Source organism: Physella acuta, unplaced genomic scaffold (genome assembly GCF_028476545.2).
Source record: "Physella acuta isolate Inbredline_101_S28 unplaced genomic scaffold, ASM2847654v3 ptg000674l, whole genome shotgun sequence".
NCBI classification, from domain to species: domain Eukaryota; kingdom Metazoa; phylum Mollusca; class Gastropoda; family Physidae; genus Physella; species Physella acuta.
In genome coordinates, this window is record NW_026732193.1 from 521,272 (window position 1) to 545,432 (window position 24,161).

The 24,161-nt window shown below is 36.6% G+C and overlaps 1 protein-coding gene across 1 annotated transcript; it reads left to right on the forward strand.

Moving 5' to 3' along the window:
* The first annotated feature begins 506 nt into the window (after positions 1–506).
* Positions 507–24,161, forward strand: LOC131949105 (uncharacterized). Its single transcript, XM_059310866.1, has 9 exons — positions 507–518; positions 14,607–14,705; positions 15,967–16,106; positions 17,285–17,500; positions 18,763–19,003; positions 19,214–19,363; positions 22,796–22,919; positions 23,071–23,170; positions 23,999–24,161. The coding sequence occupies exons 1-9, from the start codon at positions 507–509 to the stop codon at positions 24,159–24,161; spliced, it is 1,245 nt and encodes a 414-aa protein (XP_059166849.1).

The window sequence follows — 24,161 nt, forward strand, 5'->3', positions numbered from 1 at the left end:
CATTACATAAAAGCTTGTTATTAAAACGTTTTTTTATGAATTTTTTTTCAGTACTTTACATGTTTTATCTACAATAGAGTTACATGACTAAAAACCATTGCGCGCCTACTGAATATCACGTTCAGTAGGCGCGCAATGGTTTTTGAACGCAGCCATTACGTGGTCGTGATGGCGCAGCTATTGATGACGCGTGTGGTGTGGTTGGCTAGACATGCCTACTAATTCGGTCCAAATTTTAATATTATTCATAAAAAATCAATTAGGCATCCAATTAAGTCAAATTTAGTTTCAGATTGCACTGTCTTCATGTCTTGACCCACGTGCCAACTGTGAATCGTGTCGGTCAAGTAGAACTGTCCGAATTTTCACTCCTGCGTTTCCGTCTAGACTGACGACAGACTGTCGACAGACAGAGGAAGTGAGTTAAATAAAAGCTTGTAATGAGCCTCTACTGACATACTTTCCTAGTGTATAGTTTTGTTTAGCTAGAGAAACCGTGAATCAAAATGAAGCTGTTGGTAACTTTATTGTTGTATTATATTACACGCGATTGTAATTCATGATATTTACAAATCTATGATTTAATCGTGTGTTTTTCCTACCGTATTATCGAAATTCCCCATATGGATCGACAGCACTGTTTCGCCATACACTGATGAAAAGAAAGATAATGCGGGCGTGACGCCGGGGCGCTTACCAAATGGGCGGCAGAAGTTTGGGCGGCCGCCAACCAGTTGACGGTCAAGTGGGACAGGCACGGCTATAACAATACACTTTGTGAAATACAATTACTCTAATTACAATAATGTAAGAAGTAAGTATTCTTCAGGTCAGATGCTACATGAGAGCTGATGAGGTGAAGTTTATTCTTATAACACAGTTAACTACCACGTGTCAACTTGTTATGCGCAATGTGACCCAGTGACTCAAATTACAGAATGCTTTTCTGTCTAAATTTGCTTCCATAGCCTTTGTCCAACCAAGAACAAACTACAAGACAGCTGTTGTTTGCTTTTGAATTTTTTCTCTTCTATATGGGTTGCTGTCCCCATCTGTCGAGCCTCAACTGCCCGAGAGAAACATTTCTAATAACTGAGGTATTTTATTTCGATGACAGTTACCCAGTGTTTCTTCCAGACTTTTTTCTCGGGGGGGGGGGGGGGGGGGGGGGGGCATCTGGAATTTTCGCGGATGGGGGCGGACTATAATTTCCGGGGGGGGGGGGAGAGACGGACACTGTTAAAAGTTAAAAGTATATATTTCCTATATAAATTCCATTTCGTTCGAGGAATGCCCAGTCTTCCATACTTTACCCTCCCCTTGTGAAGTTATTGTTGAACACCGACAGACCAGCTTCTAACACTGTATTGTTTTTTTACTGCTAGCAGACATGTCAATATAGGAAGGCGTGGCATAAGTGGTAGAGCGCTAGGCTGCTGACCCAAAAGTCTCGCGATTGAATCCGGGTCCAAATATGTAGATCGTGCCTGAGTCCACCCAGCTCTGATGGGTACCTAACTAATGTTAGGGAAAGGGAAAGTAAAGGCGGATGGGCAAAGTGCTGACTACACCGTCCCTTCATAAGCCAACACTACTTCATCTGCGCAGTTGTCGCTAGGTCTAAAGCGGATTCTTTACAAATGTAAATGCAGCGTAAAATGTATCTAGATCTAGATGTTTTAAAAAGAAACAAGTATTTGAAATATATGTATAACCCTGATCATTTCCTTGCTAATCGATACCCATCTTTAGTTCTGTAAAAATTGATCTGCATTCATTACATTCCTTTATTCTGACCAGGCAACATCTGCTTTTCTTGAGCCATATTTTTAGAGTGTTCACCGGTATTGACCCCCCCCCCCCCCCACACCTTTTCTTGCAAGTATTTTTTTCTATATATGATGTCAGTTAGAGGAGAAATATATAATTAACTTAATATTTTTTTTAAGGTACACGAGATAAACATTTCAATTCTAGCCAGAATAAAATTTTTGTGTGTGACATGTATGAAATTCGTAGTCGAATTACTGAGAGAATTCTAAGTCATTTTTTCAAAAAAATCTCAGTTCATTAACCTCGCGTCGCGAGTACCTATACGTGGGGGGGGGGGGGGTTCCTGTAGGAGCATCCTGTAGTTAATCCAGCACTGAATGGTCCCTGGCATGGCTCTAAACGCTTGTGAGTCCACTCAGCTTTAAAGAGTACCTGGCGTACATTCTAAGTCCATCCACACATTCTGAATCCAGACATACTTGATTGAGTCGTGTAACTTGATTGAGTCATGTGACTTGATTGAGTCATGTGACTTGATTTAGTCATGTGACTTGATTAAGTCATGTGACTTGATGGAGTCATGTGACTTGATTTAGTCATGTGACTTGATTGAGTCATGTAACTTGATTGAGTCATGTAATTTGATCGAGTCATGTAACTTGATTGAGTCATGTAACTTGATTGAGTCATGTAACTTGATTGAGTAATGTAACTTGATTGAGTAATGTAACTTGATTGAGTCATGTAACTTGATTTAGTCATGTAACTTGATTTAGTCATGTAACTTGATTTAGTCATGTGACTTGATTTAGTCATGTAACTTGATTTAGTCATGTGACTTGATTTAGTCTTGTAACTTGATTTAGTCATCTGACTTGATTTAGTCATGTAACTTGATTTAGTGATGTGACTTGGTCATGTGACTTGATTTAGTCATGTAACTTGATTTAGTCATGTGACTTGATTTAGTCATGTGCCTTGATTAAGTCATGTGAAATCCTCTTGGAGCTAAGAGCTGCAACTGCACTTTTCCATCAGACTAGCTTCTTGGCGTTTCTCTTCAGTTGAGTTCATGTCATTCCCCAGCCCTTACATCACTTTCTATAGCCCTCCAGTATGTTAATTGTCCATCCGATATGTCTGTGGGTTCTAGTCTACTGCCTGTGGCCGATATTTTCCTCTCATCTCCCCAGCGTGTGTCCAATCCATGATCACGTGAGAGTTTTGATCACATCTTATCATTAGATAAAATAAGACACAATAAACTATGACATCACTCTACACCAGGGGTCTCCAAACTTTTCAGCCGGAGGGCCGCTTTAACTATCAAATATCAGTTCGGGGGCCAGAATTTCTTTAAGTTATATTTTCAGGGTCGTGGCGCCCCCCCCCCCCCCCCCGAAGAACGTCTACCGCCCCTTGCCCCCCCCCCCCCCCCCCCCCACAACGAAATATAATTTATATAGAAATATATACGAATTTCAAGTTTCCTCCCACCCCCCCCACCCCCACCCGAGGTCCACGTTTGCTCTCAAATTTTTCTTCACCTATTTCATTCTTGAAAATGTTTGTTCACACAGGTATGTTGTTCGAAAATTTGAAAGGTACTTTGATGCAAAAGTTTTAATGTTAGGAAAGTCTTCCTTGTGCAAAAACGTATGAAAACCCATACGCCCTTCTTTGAACGTGTCTCTAAGGAAGTCATTTTCTTGCAATTCAATTACCTCCAGCTGCTGTTCATCTGGGCAACTGGCCACATTTGCTTCAAATGAGCTTTGAAACAGTCTCACTTCTTCTGCCTTTGAGTCCAAGACAGAAAACCGCTAATGAAACTGCAACTGGAGGTCTTAAACGATATGCCGTGGGGAACTCAGTGGTTGCTTCAGCCGTAAAGACCTTTCACTGCTGAAAGTGTGTCAAGCTGTTAGCCTGTACTTGTTCCAACAACATGACAAGTTTGTATCTAAAGGCTTGTAGATGGGTGTATAGATCAGAAACTAGATTTCACTTTCTTGCCGTTTTAGGTTCAGAAAATTTAAATGACTAGTTATGTCTGCAGCAGAGGCCAATTTCTATAACCACTCTTCATCAGACAATAATGGCTGTGACTTGCCTTTACTATTAGGAAGTCACCTATTTCTTTTTTTAGATACTCTGCTCAGAATTTTCTCACAAAATTAGCAATCTTACTGATGTGAAATATGGTCTTTGAACTATCTATGGTTAGATATCCTCTTCGGTAACAGTGTCATACATTATATGTAGTGAAGTAGTTTAGAGGTGGAACAGCTGTCCACCGACTCATCCATTGCAATTGAAAAATGGCGAAACTTGCTTGAATTTTTCGCTATTTGAGTCGCAATGTTTTCACCAATGTCTGCAACACGGCGAGTAATTGTATTTGCACACAAAGCTACATTTTTAAATAGTTTTGAATTTTCTGTGCAAATTAAGCTCTTCAGCCACCTCCAAAAAACATTTAATCAGTGGACATAAAGATCGTCGCGGGCCGGATAAAATGACCTCGCGGGCCGGATCCGGCCCGCGGGCCGTAGTTTGGAGACCCCTGCTCTACACTGTTTGGCCAGTACAATTAATACTCATAACTTACGGCAAACGATAACCCAACCTTAAAATCCTTATTGTCGGGCATGTCGAAGTATTTTCGCTTGTATTGATAGAAAAACCCAGTCACCGAACTCTTGACAAAACGCCTTAACGCAACAACTAGACCTAGTCAGCGGCGTAGCGAGGTCGGGTGTCACCCGGTGCGGTACTTAATGGTGTCATCCCCCCCCCCCCAGAGGCGTAGTGACCCTTCCCGGGGACAAACTTTCAAATTTTCGATTTGCACCCCCTCAAGTTTTTCTCTATATATTTTACTATTTTTTGCCTTGGTGTCACCCCCCTAAATGGTGTCACTCGGTGCGGTCCGCACCCCCCCCCCTCGCTACGCCTCTGGACCTAGTGCTAATCATTTAACAGCTTAAGTAATTTACAACTAGTGGGGTATCGCCATATCAGCTATACTAACATACCATGTCAGCTATTTTAGTGTTAACCCAGTACGTTCGTGTAAATAAAGGGAAACCATTCTTGTATTCACACTAAACTACTGGGTGCATGGGCTTCATTACAACATGCGCAGTAATTAAATGTGTATACCTTACCAAAAATTAATTCCTTTACTAGCTCTTGTGCATGAACATCGTTAAACGAAGCTGACATTGAGCCGGATTAGCTAAAGCATGTATTAAATTATTGTGATTAGCAACAGAGGCGTAGCGAGGGGGGGGGGGGGCGGGGTGCGGACCGCACCGGATGACACCATTTAGGGGGGGGGGGACACCAAGGCAAAAAATAGTAAAATGTATAGAGAAAAATTTGAGGGGGGGGGTTGCAAATCGAAAGTTCGAGGGGTGGAGGTGCAAATCGAAAATTGAAAGTTTGTCCCCGGGAAGAGTCGCTACGCCTCTGGGGGGGGGGGGGGGAGTGACACCATTAAGTGCCGCACCGGGTGACACCCAACCTGGCTACGCCACTGATTAGCAAATCTCTTAACAAGTTAATCTACTCAATAAATATTTGCAATAAAAACAAGTTCTCATGGTTACGTCCCTTTAATGAAGTGAAGACAAAAAAAAAGACGGCAGGGGAAGTAACACATTGTAGACCATATTAGACATTTAGAAGGTGGTGGTAACATAAAATAGGGTGAGGTTGTTCATGTACGACTCGTTATTTCCTTGCAGTGACTAATAAAATACAGAGCTAAATCGACTGATACCTTTCTCCCGTCTCCCCTAAAGTCGACAGGTTCAGTTGTATTCAGTGGCGTCACTAGGTCGGATGTCACCAGGTGCGGCCCGCACCCCCCGCACCTCCCTCGCTACGCCTCTGGTGTATTTGGTCACAGATCAACATAGGGCCTACAATGTCTTTATACCAGCCACAGTTGAAGATAAAATAATAAACAAACGCACACATCTTACACCGCGAGGAATTTGTCGATAATTTATGATTTAGAGTCAGTGTTGGCTCGGGAATAAAAAGATAATTAATACTTGCATACATGTAATTCTATTCCAAAGATATGCTCTATGTCTTGGTCCTAAAACTCGCAGAAGACGTTGTAAAAAAAAATACAAGAGTAAAGCGCCATAATGCTACAAAATGTTAATATCAAAACTAGACTTGTTGTTTAGAAACGCGATGGAAATAAAAACTATTAAACGGAAACTTTTTGAAATCCTTTACAATCATTTTAGCAACAAAAAAATCTACAGCTAGTGGATAGTTGTCCGTTATGGGCAACTTTAAAAAAAAAATAACTCACTCATATTTTACATAATATATAAACAAACAATACACATTGATTTTACTATAAATAAAGGTTTCTTATGATAACATTTTTATTTACAAAAATGTTTATTCAACGTTTACGCAATAAAATAATTTATCAACTAATATTTTCTTAATAAAGAATAAATCCACCGCTTATAAGTTTTTCTAAACATCACGCAGCCACACAACAAACATACGGACAGAATTGCAAAGTCCAGTTTTTACGACTCGATAACGCATAAAACGCCAAAATGTTTATACATTTGTATTTATAATTTTTGCCTGATTAAAATAAGTCCTCTATACTCCGGATGTGATGAAGGACTGAGGAGTATTACGGTAAAAAATGTCAAAATTTCATGTTATTTTTGTGCACGATTACAATACTTTCTCTATACTTCATATATACGAGAAAGTAAAAAAAGGAAACACCAATAAATATAAATTTTATATATATATTTTTTTTCCGCCTCTGACATGTAATTTACAGCGTCAGTTGTGTGTTCGCTTTAGTATTACAGTTTTCATCATCGGCTTGTGAGGACTGATACAGATTTACAATAGTAATATTTCTTTCTTACTTGTAGCCTGCTTTCATTAATTTAAGATGGTTTACTTATACATAGATCTAATACAAAACGTCTAAATATAAAGAAAAAAAATTAAAAATTAAAAAACCAACCTGAAACTGAACATGCAAATGTGTAATTAAATGATGATTCAAGGTTTTTTTTTCTCGGCGTGCGTGGTGGGCTGAGGGGACAGGAGGGGGTGGGGGGGTGGAATTTGGATATACATTTTATATAAATTTTAAAAATTCATAGTACCAGCTCCACAGATTATTCGTTTCAGGAAGTAACGTTTTATATATACATAACAAAATGAATAAGTTAAAGGTTTCGTATTTTTAAAACCAAATTGTTACTAAAAAATTATCATAACAAACCCTTAAAAGTTGAAATTTATAACATCTATTTTGTGTCAGTTTGTTTGTTTTGTTTGAATAATGTATTAATTTTGCAAGAACACATACACTTATTTTACTTTTATTATACAAATAGCCTTTTTAAAAATTACCCCCCTTTGTGTTGAATTTTCAAGTTAAAGGAAAGGGAAGGCTATTCGTATGAACGAGTAAATAAATGTGTGAAATGGCGGCGGGTAAATAAGCCATAGATTTGTTCCTAAATACACTTAAACCCAGGGGCGTAGCGAGGGGGGGGGGCGGGGGTGCGGACCGCACCGGGTGACACCATTTAAGGGGGTGACACCAAGGCAAAAAATAGCAAAATATATAGAGAAAAACTTGAGGGGGGGGGGGGGGTTGCAAATCAAAAGTTTGAGGGGGGGGGGGTGCAAATCGAAAATTTGAAAGTTTGTCCCCGGGAAGGGTCGCTACGCCTCTGGGGCGGGGTGACACCATAAAGTGCCGCACCGGGTGACACCCGACCTCGCTACGCCACTGCTTAAACCATAATGTACGTGTAATTGAAAGAAAATGAAATCAATTTTTCTTATTTTTTATCATGTTTTTAGAATCTTTTATAATTGTACGAACATGAAATTGAAATGACAACAAGTATTATTACTGTATTAAAAATGTCAAAAATTTGATATTTTAATAATACTTTTGTTTAATTGCAAAACTTAAAATAGATTAATGTAGTTCGTTTTGTATTCTAGTAATAGATTGTAATTCAATTATGCTTGTTTTTTTTATATTTTTCCCCCGAGAAAATTCTAAACAAGTACCGCATTAAAAAAAAATGTGCAATCTCAACTGCCCATATCAGCCTCACCTTTCTGTTAAATGAATATCTCGTCATTTCAACCTGTATGTTTTTATTTAATGAAAACATTATTTATTTTTAGAATTGTGTATCTTACTTCGGTTGAGCCTTTTTTTTTGCCCTACAGATATCTTTAAGGCTCCAAGTCGGAAATCTTTTTATAGCTTATATAAAACATTCTAAGGTTTCCTATAAGCTTCCGACAGTCGGAAATTATTTTATAACTTATATAAAACATTCCAAAGCTTTCTCTAAGGTTCCGAAGTTTGCTAAGTTATTTATCTTAAATAAGTTAACTTTTCGAAAAAATATAACTAAAAATCCAAATATTTCTCGCTCAAAAGTAATCTGAACTAATCTTAATTAAAAGCTATATTTCCTAGATTCATAAAATGGGGGTGTGATCAGTATCCTGTGATACCATTACAGGATAACTACAAAACGAAAAATCGAAATATCGAAAAATTTACCGTGAAAATAATGTTTTTCCAGTTTCAATTAAAAAAAATTCACACGAAGGGTAACACCAAACAAAAAAAAAAAGGAATGAATGAAAATTAGTAATTCAGATTAATAATATCTTTTAGTTCATTTATTGTTTGCAACAAAACAAATTTTTATACGTTTTGGAAAATTTAGAGTTCAGCGTCACATAAATAATAAAATTAATCGAGGCGTTAAGCTGAAAGATAATAAACAGTAAAGATAAAATTGTTTTTCTCACGTTTGAACTAAACAGATAGGGGTCGCAGTAATTAAAGCAAAGGTCAAGGGTGTTTGATGGGATCATTACCAACACAACAAAACTAGCACACATCGCTAAAGTTATTTTTATACCCTTCATATCCTTATCCCTTTTCTTTGATGTCTTCCTCAAAGACATTGTTTTTATATTTCTCTTCGATATCGTTAGCTTTATTATTATTAACACGGAGCATACGATAATGATAACAGTAGGAATAACGGAGGTAACTATAAGAAAAACATACTGTCGATAAAAAGTATAAAAGTAGTAATTGTTATTGTATATATAGTTGACATCATACTCTGCAACAGTAGTGTTGGTGTTATCTTCTGTTACCCATATAATATTATATATGACTTGATAAGGTAAGTAGAAGATGGATATGACAATGTAAACTGTAATGACGAGACAAGACATACGGTACGGTGTGATAATACGTGATACACTAAAGGGAAATAACACAGCGGTCATCCGTTCTAAGGCGATGACGGACACAAGATGGACGCTGACGGTCATAGCACATAGATTCCAAAAGTACACATACACAGACGTCATCACATTAGTCGTGTGCGCAGCGTACACATGGAACAACTGCACGTATCTGTACGATTTTATCACGAGGTGTGTCAACGAATAGAACAAATCTGAAGCAGCAAGCGCTGCCAGGGCTATGTTTGTTGTCACTGTTAAACCGTTGTAGACCAAGATAACGATGGTGACGCCGTTTCCCAGAATTCCGAGTAAAATGAGAACTTCAACCAGGAAACTGTTCAAGAACATGTCTATGACGTAAAATACTTCATCAGGAAAATCGTATAATGGTTGCTTTAGGGATACATTACTTTCATAAAGATCCGTCTCACTTGACAAAAAACTGTCGTTTTCTTTATTTAATGTCATTCTATTGTTTAACATTTACTGTGACAGTAAATATTTGGAAATTTTTAAAACTGTAAATTGAAGAATTTTTAAGTGTTTTTTTTATTAAAAAACCATCTCCTATTTAATAGTGCAATCCAAAAATATTTTCCGATCAATCGAAGTTGCAAACAATATACCGATTTAGTATTATTTTAGTTGCATCCATTTTACTTGAGATCGTTGATACTAAGAAACACGGTTTTGCGGTATTTGAGTAATTCTCTGTAGAGTTTATCTGTGCTGAGAACTAGTCAAGTTAAATGTTAAAAATGTCATTTTTTTAAAATACAAATGCTAATTTATTCAAAACGCCAATAGAAACGAGTTTCGAAATTTCATTTTCACTTGTGTCTGAATCAATTGAATGTGTGCAATTAGATACGACGTTAGTTTATATCATTTATTTATTGATTTGTTAGCTTATGATATTTTCTACTGATCATAGCTAGAGACCGTTCTCTTAACAACTAAAAAAAAACAAAGAAAAAAAAATCTATACCGAAGCTCACATCGTACTTTAATTAACCCTTCTTTTTATAATTAAAAAGCACCATGTTATGCAACCAAGGAACGCTTCCCTTTGTACAACAGCGGAATGAAGTAAATATCTCTGAGTTAAAATACGCTTGTGCTTTTATAATTTGTTTGATATTAGATCTGTTAAAAGTGGTAGCTATAGATCATTTAATTGTAGCTATAAAGATATGTTAAATTGTAGATGTAATATAAAATTACAAGAGAGTTGTATGTAGCTTCTGTACATTTTCCATTAATTAAATGTTTTGAACAATGTGGTTAGAAAAAAAGTTAAACAGGTACATTTTCTTTGAATTTAGTGAAAAAAAAATAAGTTAAATAGCGATATTATTCTAAATTATGTTTTTTTACTTTCTCGTATATACGAAGTATAGAGAAAGTCTTGTAATCGTGCAAAAAAAAAAAATCGAGATTTTTGCAAATCTCGACGTTTTGCATCTCACTGATACGGAAAAACATATTTTTGCAATCTTGTCCGTATGTCTGTGTGTCTGTGTGTGTGTGTGTGTGTGTGTGTCCGTGTGTAAACACGATAACTTGAGTACCGTTACAGCTAGGTTGATGAAATTTCATATATAAGTATTTAATCAAAATCGTAGATCCGTATCAACTTTTGAGCGATTTCCGATAACCGGAAGTGGTACTTTTTCTACTTTGAATTTTTCAAAAGCCTATAACTTGAGTACTATTTCAGATAGATAAATGAAATTTCATACGTAAGTAAAAGATCTAATTCTCTACCTTCTATTAAATTTTGAGTAGTTTCCGTTGACTGGAAGTAGTACTTTACGCTACTTCCGATTTCTCAAAAAACTAATGTAAATTTTAAAAGTAATAATAATATTGCGCACTATTATGCGCTTTTTTATTTCGCGTTCACTTGGTGTGCAATTAATTTGTCTACGAGATTTTATTCTATTTTTAAAACTTTAAGTATTTAAAATGGATTAAAAATCATGTCTATAGCCCGAGTTCCCATCCCCTGTTATTTTATATAAGAATATTCGAGAAAGTTTAGGGGAGATCACTCCCGGTTTATTTCTTCTACGAAGCAATATTTCTTCAAATGATACAATGTGGGCGAAAATAACGATTTCTAGCTAGTTTTATTTAATTGTCGTCTCATACCATGTAATAACGTTTCATTGTAATTAATACTATAGGCCTTCATAAAATCTTAACTTTTGAATTGACCTATTGTCTAAAAGTATACAAAATGAATGTTATTAAACTATTAACAAACTTGAACAACACGTTCACTGCTAAAATAAATAATTTACTAACATTTTGTTTAAATCATCAAATCGTAAAGAAACATAACACGAATAGACCGAATGATGGAAACAAATATTAGGTCGTCCATGTAGATGACTAAAATCTTGTATCAGTTTGTTTTACAAGGTTTTAAAGAGTCTGATACCACAGACGTCTAACTTGGGTCGAAACTTGAAAACCGAAGTTTATTAACTTCTTCCGAACTGTTTTGTTGCAAACATGGTACGTTGACAACCAACACGATGTGGTGTGATTTAAAATTAATAATAAACATTACTGAGTTGACGAGAATCCTCCCACTATTAATGTTGACATGAACAAAAAGAACGTGTTTGTTTTTATTTTGCAATTAAAGCGACTATACAAATATTATGTTATAAAAACCTTAGCCTGAAAATAATTTAGAAATTTAATATTTTTAGAGTTAGCAGTTGCGAATCCAGAGAATTTTGAAAATAAATTTTGAGTTTAAGGCTACATTCCTATTTTTTTGTTTTTTCATCCAGTCTAAATTATAACTTGAATTTTCTCTGTCGTGAGAAAAAACATTGTTTGGTTCTACAAGAACTCCATGATTTGAAAGCCCAACTTAAAAACAAAACTCATAGTAATTTGTACACAAAACTTCGCCGGTACAATTTTTAATGTGTAGCCATTTTTGTTTTCAATTTCTGTGATAAATTTAATTGTTTTTGATTTTTTTTAGTTACCGAAAATACTATAAACATCAAAGATAAAAAAAGTCAGATTTTTATAACGATATATATTTTATTAACGTTTTACACTATTTTAAAAAATTCAATGGTCTATCCAAATTATTTAGAGGATATTCTGGGTTAAGTAAATTAGACGTTTTATTATTAGAAAATAATTACATTTTTCTGTTGAAAATTTTAACAGCTTCGCCCTTCTTCATGCACTCATTCGGTGAGTTAAATCGACGTGCATTTTATTTTTGGTTAATTGGTTACCTTAAAACTAAAAAAAAAATTATGTATCCCTATCGTGTATATTTCAAAATATTACACTTTTTTCCTGATGGTATTATTATAATTTACAGCTAATAATTACTAATTTATTAATTTAAAATAATTTTGTCATTTTTAGTCTAGACGCCAAATGCTCTGTCTCATCCAGTGATAACTATAAATAATTTGAATAACTTAATTTATAAATGTAACAATAATTTTAAAATCTTATTAAATATAACTTAATAAATAAAAACAACAATAATGTAAAAAAATTTATTAAATAATTCTATTTCAATCTTTTTTTACATAGTTAATTTAAAAAAAAAATGTTTTTCTAAACATCTGTGTTACTTTTTTTTTAAATTTATGAATATTTTATGCTAACTTGTTTGCCGTTTAGTAGATCTATGTGTTGTGGATCTTGTGGAAGCAAATATCAACACGTTCTATTATTTTGTCATTAACGTTAACATGGGTAAACACAATTGTGTTTTGTTTTGTATAGCTCTGTAGGATTTATATATTAACATAAACCGATTTAAGTCATAAAATGTTAATAAATACAGTTTTGTAGATATAATTAAAATATGAAAAATTGGAAACGTTTCACAAAATTTGAAATTGAGACAATTTTCCAAAAAAATAAAATAAATGAAAATAATAATATCTGCATTACAAAGCATCCTTTAAGATTAAAAATATCTCTTTATATTACCAAGCATAGTAACTTATCACTTATTATGCAGACAAAAGTTTATTGAAGTAAAAAAGTAAAAACAAAAGCGCATCATGAAATAGAAACAGTTTATTTAAAGTATAATGTACTACAGGAAATACATGAATACATATTAAAGTAAAATAAGAAAAGTTCTTGTCTTTGTTTACCATAAATGTTTATTACATCCTAACATTTAAAAAAATAATTTCAAATGTAAAATAAGGGCAAAAAATATTCATCGTAACTTATTTTGGCATGTCACCGATAAAATAAATAGCTGAAAAAAGTTTATTTAAAACACATATGGCTATATGTTTTGTAATTAACTAAACAATTTTAACATGAATGTTACATAATTATCGATTCATGTGTGTTTGTCTGTTACGTTGCGTCATCACAATCACATAACTCTACTAAATACACATTTTTTTCCTATATATGTAGTGCTACCTCACCTTATACACTGACGTTAACTACAAACAAATGCACATTTTTTCTCTATATGTAGGGCTACCTAACCTTATACACTGACGTTAACTACAAACAAATGCACATTTTTTCTCTATATGTAGGGCTACCTAAATGAAAATACTGGGATAAATAATGATCTAGTGCAGTGTTTATTTATAAACACAATGTAGACATTTTTAATTAATCTGAGCACCTTTTTTGATTGTGCCCAAGACACAAGAGACAGCGGATTAGTGTTCGTATGTTTGAATTATCTAGGCATACTGGGAAATACAGCGCTCTTATTTCATCAGGTGCACAAACAAATTCGGGTGGACTTAAGGACGTCCCACTAACTCCAGCCCGGGATCCGAACTTGATACTTTTAGGTTGACAGTCGTGAGCTCTACCTTCTAACCACGACATTCCGACATATTTTAATTAACAGGAACCTGAGTGGCCGTTACGCTTCACGAATCAGACGTCACGGTATACTAGTAGGTTTATCGTTATATTAAGGTCACAATATGTTAGGCTTAATACTAAGAACATTTTCATGGAACTGAAGTAACGCTACGCTTCATGATTGTATACAGGTAGGTCAGAGGCGTAGCGACCCTTCCCGGCGCCCGGTGACAAACTTTCAATTTGCACCCCCCTCCCCCTCAAACTTTCAATTTGCACCCCCCCCCCCCCATATTTGTTGTATATTTATAAAGCAAAACTGCAGCTAAAATGAGATTTTAATTTGTTTTTACAACCCATTTTGGCGCCCCTTAAGGTCGGCGCTCGGTGATATGTATCCCCCCCCCCCTTCCCCTCGCTACGCCTCTGAAGTAGGTGTCTTGTTGAAAGTGCCCGCTACGCCCATACATGCTAGGATATTGTACTACAAAACGGTGAGTACTTTTCGAAGCTTAGTCAATGGTGCAGGGGAGGTAAATTTAACCTGTTTCTGTGATCTCAGCTTATGACAAAACCAAGTCTTAAACAACTTTCTGTTGGTATTTTAAAACTTTACAATGGATATCTTTCTAATGTTATTTTTTGCTGAATTAACTTTTGTAAAACTCTGTTGACAGACCGGAGACGTGGTGTGCTCCATGATCAAAACATCTCGGACAAAACTGATCACAACATTTGGTGTCATAGCTGCCGATGGTGTTGTGGTTAATGGGCTGGTAAATAGGTGGTTGTGTGTCTGTGGGCCTGTGTGTGGTGTTATATGTGGCTGTGTGTGGTGTTATATGTGGCTGTGTGTGGTGTTATATGTGGCTGCGTGTGGCTGTGTGTGGTGTTATATGTGGCTGTGTGTGGTGTTATATGTGGCTGTGTGTGGTGTTATATGTGGTTGTGTGTGGTGTTATTTGTGGCTGTGTGCGGTGATATATGTGGCTGTGTGTGGTGTTATATGTGGCTGTGTGTGGTGTTATATGTGGCTGTGTGAGGTGTTATATGTGGCTGTGTGTGGTGTTATATGTGGCTGTGTGTGGTGTTATATGTGGCTGTGTGTGGTGTTATATGTGGCTGTGTGTGGTGTTATATGTGGCTGTGTGTGGTGTTATATGTGTCTGTGTGTGGTGTTATATGTGGGTGTGTGTGGTGATATATGTGGCTGTGTATGGTGTTATATGTGGGTGTGTGTGGTGTTATATGTGGCTGTGTGTGGTGTTATATGTGGCTGTGTGTGGTGTTATATGTGGCTGTGTGTGGTGTTATATGTGGCTGTGTGTGGTGTTATATGTGGCTGTGTATGGTGTGAGATTTGTCTATATGTGTGTCTGGATGTGATAGGAAATATGTGTATGAGTGGTGTAAAAATGGAGTCTAAACTATGGTAAAATTGTTAGTTGTGAGATATATTAAAATTGTCGTTGTGGTATGGTGTTTGTTGCTGGGTGATTTCCGGGATCCCAACATTAACTCAGTTAACCACATTGTTTTTGTAACACAAAATGTCTATTTAATCAAATTTTCTTCAATATTCCATGAAGCTACTCGTAGTGCAGCCATACACAATCTGAATTCCGAGTCAAGCTTTTTATCTCCCCTGTCTTCCTTCTATAATGTTCTATGGAACAATCTGATAAACTCGACCTAGTAGTCACCCCTTGTTAAACTCCATCGTTCCGTCACCATCAACAAACACAGACATCACACGATCTAGCTATACGTTATTCACACTTCTCGGCTTTAAATACATACACTCCACACGTTTGAAATATTTCAAAGAATCCACGGTAGTACAACATTAACTTCATTTTTGATTGTTTACTCTGTATTGTGAAAACTGCTATCGTTGACGTAATGATGAATACCACCAAAGATTTAAAAAAAAAACAGCTTGTTTGTTTACCCTGTATTGTGAAAACTGCTATTGTTGACGTAATGATGAATACCACCGAAGACTTTCTAAAAAACAAATTGAATTTATTTTCTCAGACGATGCTTGCTGATGGTCAAGATATTTTCACAGTCCTCAACGCTTCCAAATGTGAAACCATCTTAACATCTTGGAAAAGACCAGAGTTTATTTTTCTACAAAAGTTTTTAAAAATGGGGAAAAGTTTCCCATCATCCGAGTATGTATGGTGTTTCTAATTTAGAACTGACTGCTAATACTGACTTTGCTATGGTGTTTCTAATTTAGAGCTGACTGCTAATACGGACTTTGCTATGGTGTTTCTAATTTAGAGCTGACTGCTAATACTGACTTTGCTATGGTGTTTCTAATTTAGAGCTGACTGCTAATACTGACTTTGCTATGGTGTTTCTAATTTAGAGCTGACTGCTAATACTGACTTTGCTATGGTCTTTGTAATTTAGAGCTGACTGCTAATACTGAATTTGCTATGGTCTTTGTAATTTAGAGCTGACTGCTAATACTGACTTTGCTATGGTGTTTGTAATTTATAGCTGACTGCTAATACTGACTTTGCTATGGTGTTTCTAATTTAGAGCTGACTGCTAATACTGAATTTGCTATGGTGTTTCTAATTTAGAGCTGACGGCTTATACTGGTCTTGCTTGTACGTCAAACAAATTTTAAAATGTATTTCAAACTGTAACTTCCTCTGTCGTAATTGTAAAGATAGAGATTTCCTTCAACACAATTTGGAATTGCGAGTCAATATAGTATGCACCATATATGATGGTGACTCCGATTTCAGTCTGATTATCTTAAGCCTTTGTCCATCCAACATAAAACAACAAGACAACAGTTGCCCTCTCCTAGATGGGCCGCTGTCCCCAGCTATCGAGCCTCATCTACCAGGGCTATTAAAACTTGAAATTTCTGTTTAACAGCCATGATGTTATGCTAACACTAGACAAGGTGTTTCGTATAGCGGAATAGCAACTTAGTTTAATGAATTGTGACTATCGAATATTATGGCATTATTTTTTTTCAAAAAACAAGAACACGTTAGGGAGATTAAAAATTAAACATTAGTATTTGCAAGTTCTAAAAAACCAAAATAGATTTTCACGAGAAAAAGTAAATGTAGGTTGCATATTAAATGCTGTAAAGAAAATAATGTTTCGGTGTAGGTTATTAAAACTCGCTGGATTTCTGTGTACGAATTATAAAAAATATAAAAATACACACACACATCATAAGAAGATTGTTATTAAACATAAGCATTTGCAATTTCTTAAATATAAAGTAAATTTTCACGAGAAAAACTAAATGTAGGCTGCATATTAAATATAAAACTACACACCAATCATAAGACCCGATCTGAACATTCGTATTTTACAGTTTAGAGACAGTCGTACCAGTAGAGTGTGAACAAGCCCCGTGCCTGAAGCAACTGATTGTGTACGAGCTCAGCTCTCACGAGGACCATACAGCTCTCCTGTCTAGCCTTGAAGGTGAGGACTTCTATCAAGCTCACGGCTCAGCTGATGACGAGGCTCACATTTTCCTCACTTCCGGTAGTACCAGCTACTCCAAGATGGTGCTAAGAACTCACAGGTACGTGGACGGTCACTGTGAGAAAATTGATCAATCTAGTACTTTTATCTACTTATTTTTACACGAGGCTTGACTACAACAACGCTGAATTGATTTAACAAAAGTATAACTATCCTCTAAATTTATCTATTTAGTCCTTGGTCCAGTACAATAATTTCTGTTATAAAAGTTTGTATGGGTAGATATTAAATTCTGGTTAAACACCACTTACATTTTTTGTCTTAAGGTAAAACCAATGGTAAGCTCCTACTTTAATGTTTTCTCACCAAAAGGTCCAAACGGATAACCGGTTTTTAGTTATAAAAGTCAAAAGTAGAGCGCTCTACAGGATATTAGAGCGAAAAAAGCGGACCGTTATCTGTCCTGTGTAAAATACATCGGTGTATCCTGTGTACGATATATTGCATCTCTATCCTGTTTAAAATACAGCTGTTTTCTATCCTAAGTTAGATATGTCACATCACTATCCTTTTTAAAATACAGCTGTTTATCATATGTGTGAGGGTTCGGTTGAATTTTCATGATGAGTGGGGATGATGAATAGAGATGACAGAAATATCCAACACACGTTCAGGTTCAAAATACAATGTTCTTTATTCAAATTTATATAACTTACTTCCTACCTAACCTAACTAATCTATTCTTTACTGTATACTGTTCATACTATATGCTATCTACTATTACTAACTCTACTAACTACGCACTCCCATGACCAATCCTAACACTAACAGTTCTCTACATAACTACGTCTGCTCCATAATGCAACCTAATACCCTCTGCTCTCCTCGCTAGCTACTATCAACATCCGCTAATATAACTACTGGCCCACACCTCAGTGGTCAGCTGACCATCCCACGTGACCGGTCAGCTCCTGTACGTCAATTGGTCTCCACCCAACTATCTATAGTCTGTTTCTCTATCTACTTGACCTAAACTAGCGTCATCACACTATGTAAGATATATCGCACCTCTATCCTGTATAAAATACATCTGTGTATCCTGTGTACGATATATTACATTTTTATCCTGTATAAAATACATATGTGTATCCTGTGTACGACATATCACATCTATATGCTGTGTAAATACATCTGTGTATCCTGTGTACGATATATCACATCTCTATCCTGTGTAAAATACATCTGTGTATCCTCTGTACGATATATCACATCTATATCCTGTATAAAATACATCTGTGTTTATCCTATGTAAGATTATCGCATCTCTATCCCGTGTAAAATACATCTGTGTATTTCCCGCAGAGAATGTTTGAAGTTCGCTGACACCCTTGACTTCAACAGTGACGTATTTCTCAACAATAGGGAGATGGAATGGATGGCAGCATTTCCGTGCGCTTACCTGGGCAGCGGAGCCACTACCATAGTGCAAGAATACACGGACAGTTCCGTCAAAATTAGTTTACCGGATATTTGGAATATTGCCTGCGATATGGGGGCTACCGGTGCTATGCTGATACCCGAGGAAATGATGGTCGTTAAACAGGTTTGTTTACATTTGTTTTCACAGTTCATTAAAACTTCGATTCAACATAATTTTTGCTTTGTTTTAATACTAAGAAATTTGCTTGCATTTTTATCTCCAATCACGATGCATGGTAAAAGAACTAAATCCCCCCCCCCTTTTCTCATACATCCGCGATATGCGTACCTCACTTTACCTCCATTTATTAATTTCATTTTTATGTTTCGTAAGGGATTTAACAGGGTGACGGTGTGGTTTAATGGTAGAGCTTACGAAGGTCTCAAGTTTGAATCCTGGGTTCGAGTCTGCAGAACTTCCCTCAGCCTACAAATCCCCGATGGGTACCTGCCTTACATTCCTGCTGACCACACAATTCCCTTTGTTTGCCTAGGTCATTGAAACAGATGAACTCTACTGTATTTACCCTATGTGTCTTGGGCACGAACGGGAGAAAAAGAAGATGAAGATGTGTCCTTAATTCTGGTCACATTTTCTTAATTGTTTTACAGCAAAGTTAAACTACCATCCTTTTGATGTCTATGTAAAAACTAGTTAAATAGCAGCAAACGTCTGATTAAACGCGACTGTTACAAGTATATTAATAGTTCAAATTTTTAAATCTCGGTGATTAGAAAATAGCTACCTTAAAATGTCATATTTTAAACTCGGGAATTTAAAAAAAAATCTTATAAAGGACACACTTTTTAAATGCAGGGATTTCAAGACGGAATCATAACAAGACCTATGAAAAGAATTTTCTGCGGAGGTCAACCCATCAAAAAGGCAAGGAAACAATTTATACTTTTCAAAGATTTATAATTTCTGATGACGTTTGCACTAGAAATATATAATTATTTTTTTTAGCGCAATTTCCATTCTGGAGAATTGCGTTTATTAACTCGTCTTTTCTGAGAATGGATGGATGAATGGATGGATGGATGTGTGTCCGCAGCTTTAAGTCGTATCTCCTCCTCAACGAAGCAATATCGAGGACTAGTTCCAAAAGCAATTATGTTAAGCAAGTTACGAGGATGAACATAGGCCATAAAAATTCCGGGTTTCTTTCATGGATTTCCCGGAGAAGCCAAAAAAACCTGGAAAAATGCAGTTTTTGGCCCATATCTCGGCAACCAGACCACTTAGCGACTTGAAACATGTACCAATCGATTTCTGCCATAATTTAGAACAATATTGCCGAAGAAAGTTTTCAAAAATATCCTTTCGTTTGTTCACAAAAAATTTTTGAATTAATTAAAATTTGGACCGAATTAGTAGGCATTTTATGCAACCACACCACACGCGTCATCACGTTCAAAAGCTGCGCCATCACGTTCAATGGCTGCGACGTCACGTTCGGTAGCTGGCCTCGCAATTGTTTTTAGTCATGTTACTCTATTGTAAATAAAACATGTAAAATACTGAAAAAAAAATTAATAAAAAACGTTTTAATAACTAACCAATGGTTTTACTAACCCTGCTCTTGATTTACGCTACGACAGAGCTATTTTTAGATAACACAAGGAAATTGCGCTAAAACTGTCACTAGACTTTTTTGAATTACTTGTTTTCATTTATTAGAGAGAAGTAGTTTTTTTTTTTTACATTTTAAAGTTTATTATCAGTTGATAATCGTAGATAAACATACATTTTCATTTTTAATAAAATAGTGGGGGATGATTATTAGCTTTATAAAAAGTGTACTATTTTGCTTCTATAAAATCCAGCATAAAACAATCAATAATTTTCAATTACTATTGTCATTAATTAAAATGGCTACCCATCAGTGTGTGCTCGAGCTTGTGAACGTGATCTGTGAGGAGCTGATAACGATCTATGCATCAACTGACGCTGGGATGATCGTCAGTGGTCGGGTAACACGGGAGAACAAGGTAAATACTCCCTAGGTCGGGAAACACGGGAGAACAAGGTAAATACTCCCTAGGTCGGGAAACACGGGAGAACAAGGTAAATACTCCCTAGGTCGGGTATCACGGGAGAACAAGGTAAATACTCCCTAGGTCGGGAAACACGGGAGAACAAGGTAAATACTCCCTAGGTCGGGAAACACGGGAGAACAAGGTAAATACTCCCTAGGTCGGGAAACACGGGAGAACAAGGTAAATACTCCCTAGGTCGGGAAACACGGGAGAACAAGGAAAATACTCCCTAGGTCGGGTAACACGGGAGAACAAGGTAAATACTCCCTAGGTCGGGAAACACGGGAGAACAAGGTAAATACTCCCTAGGTCGGGAAACACGGGAGAACAAGGTAAATACTCCCTAGGTCGGGTATCACTGGAGAACAAGGTAAATACTCCCTAGGTCGGGAAACACGGGAGAACAAGGTAAATACTCCCTAGGTCGGGTAACACGGGAGAACAAGGTAAATACTCCCTAGGTCGTGTAACACGGGAGAACAAGGTAAATACTCCCTAGGTCGGGAAACACGGGAGAACAAGGTAAATACTCCCTAGGTCGGGTAACACGGGAGAACAAGGTAAATACTCCCTAGGTCGGGAAACACGGGAGAACAAGGTAAATACTCCCTAGGTCGGGAAACACGGGAGAACAAGGTAAATACTCCCTAGGTCGGGAAACACGGGAGAACAAGGTAAATACTCCCTAGGTCGGGTGACGAGTGAGAACAAGGTAAATACTCCCTAGGTCGGGAAACACGGGAGAACAAGGTAAATACTCCCTAGGTCGGGTAACACGGGAGAACAAGGTAAATACTCCCTAGGTCGGGAAACACGGGAGAACAAGGTAAATACTCCCTAGGTCGGGAAACACGGGAGAACAAGGTAAATACTCCCTAGGTCGGGAAACACGGGAGAACAAGGTAAATACTCCCTAGGTCGGGAAACACGGGAGAACAAGGTAAATACTCCCTAGGTCGGGTAACACGGGAGAACAAGGTAAATACTCCCTAGGTCGGGTAACACGGGAGAACAAGGTAAATACTCCCTAGGTCGGGAAACACGGGAGAACAAGGTAAATACTCCCTAGGTCGGGTGACGAGTGAGAACAAGGTAAATACTCCCTCGTACTTTAGTCTTTTACATGTCTCGAGTTTCCCTCCTCTTGCCCCTTACTTTGGATAAAGCACAGTGGCGTCACTAGGTCGGGTGTCACCCGCTGCGGTACCTCATGGTGTCACCCCCCACTCGAAGACAACGATGTGATATATATTAAGGTCTACATGGGCCTTTAAATATAGTTGAAATTAGTGACACCACATTCTCTGTTTGCCTAATAGCGTCAATTTGTGCGCACAATCCACCTATGTCGAAAAAACATAGTTTTTATCGTAAATTTTTAGATTTGTGTGTCACCCCCTCCAGTCGTTAACTTATCAGTTATTCAAAATACTCAATAAGGCTTAATTCCTTCGTCTGTTTAGTAATCCCCCCGTAATAGTTTTAAAATGTGCACAGTTAAAAGTATAGATGTTTTTCTATAGGCATTTATTAATGCAGGTGTATTAACTCTAATTAATCTTAGTTGAACTGCAAAAATGCATATTTCTTCTATATAGTCAGCAATTTTTCGCCATGGTGTCACCATTTAAATGGTGTCCGCACACCCCGCCCACACCTTGCGACACCTCTGCTTGGGCAGAAACCTAATTGGCTGGTGTGGTAGGACAAATTAGGCTGGTTTTTTGTTTTGTTAAAAAGTGGCGTACAAATATTTTCTAGTTTATCTGCTTGCTTTAACTTCATATTTGTTCCGTTTTTTTTTTTTAAACTTAGATGTCATTTAACAGAATTTAAATGCATACACATATTAAACTTATAGTTTGATTGTCCCCAGGATATGTTGAAAGATTGTTATGTTGGAGACCGGCTTTTGGGCAGTGTCCAGATGAAAATTGTGGACGAGCAAACAAACAGGGAGGTCACTGGCCCAAATCAAGTTGGAAAGTTGTTTCTTAAAGGTAGGCGTTAGACTTCTTATATGAAGAAGCTAGATTTTTGCTGGTAGGAATTAATTTTCACAAATGTATTAAACATTTTGTTTTATCCAAAAAATAAAACGAAGTTTAAAAAAAAAAAATTAAAACTGAAGGTAAATTTTTCACACATTAGGAGGCATGGTGCTGCGTCACTACATGAATGCTGACTCAACTGCAAGTGGAGTCATCACCGATGATGGGTGGTTTGACTCTAGTGATGTGGGATACATTGAGTATGTTAACATTAGATTTATTTGTTTAAAATTATCACTTATGATAAACCAATCAAGAACTTAATGCTTCTGTATTTTTGGGCAAATTATTAATTAAAATGTTACTGACACTACATTTAAATCACGTTATTACAAATTAAATAAACCGGGAGTGATCTCCCCTAAACTTTCTCGAATATTCTTATATAACTTGGAATATAGACATGATTGTTAATTACTTAAACTTTTAAAAATAGAATAGAATCTCATAGAAAAAAGAATTGCGCACCAAGCGGACACCAAAAAAAAATGTGCATAATAGTGCGCAATATTATTAGTACTTTATAAATTTACATGCGTTTTTTGAGAAATCGGAAATAGCGTAAATTAGTACTTCTGGTCAACGGAAATTACTCAAAATTTGACAGAAGGTAGAGAATTAGATCTATTACTTATATGTGAAATTTCATTTATCTATCTGAAATAGTACTCAAGTTATAGGCTTTTGAAAAATTCAAAGTAGAAAAAGTACCACTTCCGGTTATCGGAAATCGCTCAAAAGTTGACACGGATCAACGATTTTAGTAAAATACTTATATATGACATTTCATCACCCTAGCTGTAACGGTACTCAAGTAATCGTGTTTACACACACACACAGACACACAGACAGACAGACACACAGACATACGGACAAGATTGCAAAACTATGTTTTTCCGTGTCAGTGAGATGTAAAACGTCGAGATTTGTAAAAATCTCGATTTTTTTGTGCACGATTACAAGACTTTCTCTATACTTCGTATATACGAGAAAGTAAAAATAAACTATGTGTGATATAACTTTATCAGTGATGTAGGAGGTATCCACGTCATTGGGCGGACATCAGACACCATCATTAGTGGACCTGGGGTCGTGTACCCCCAGTGGCTGGAGGAGAGGATACAGAAATATCCAGGTGTCGCTTCAGTCGCCGTCGTGGGTACGGGATTTAAACTGTTTTTGCAAATGTAG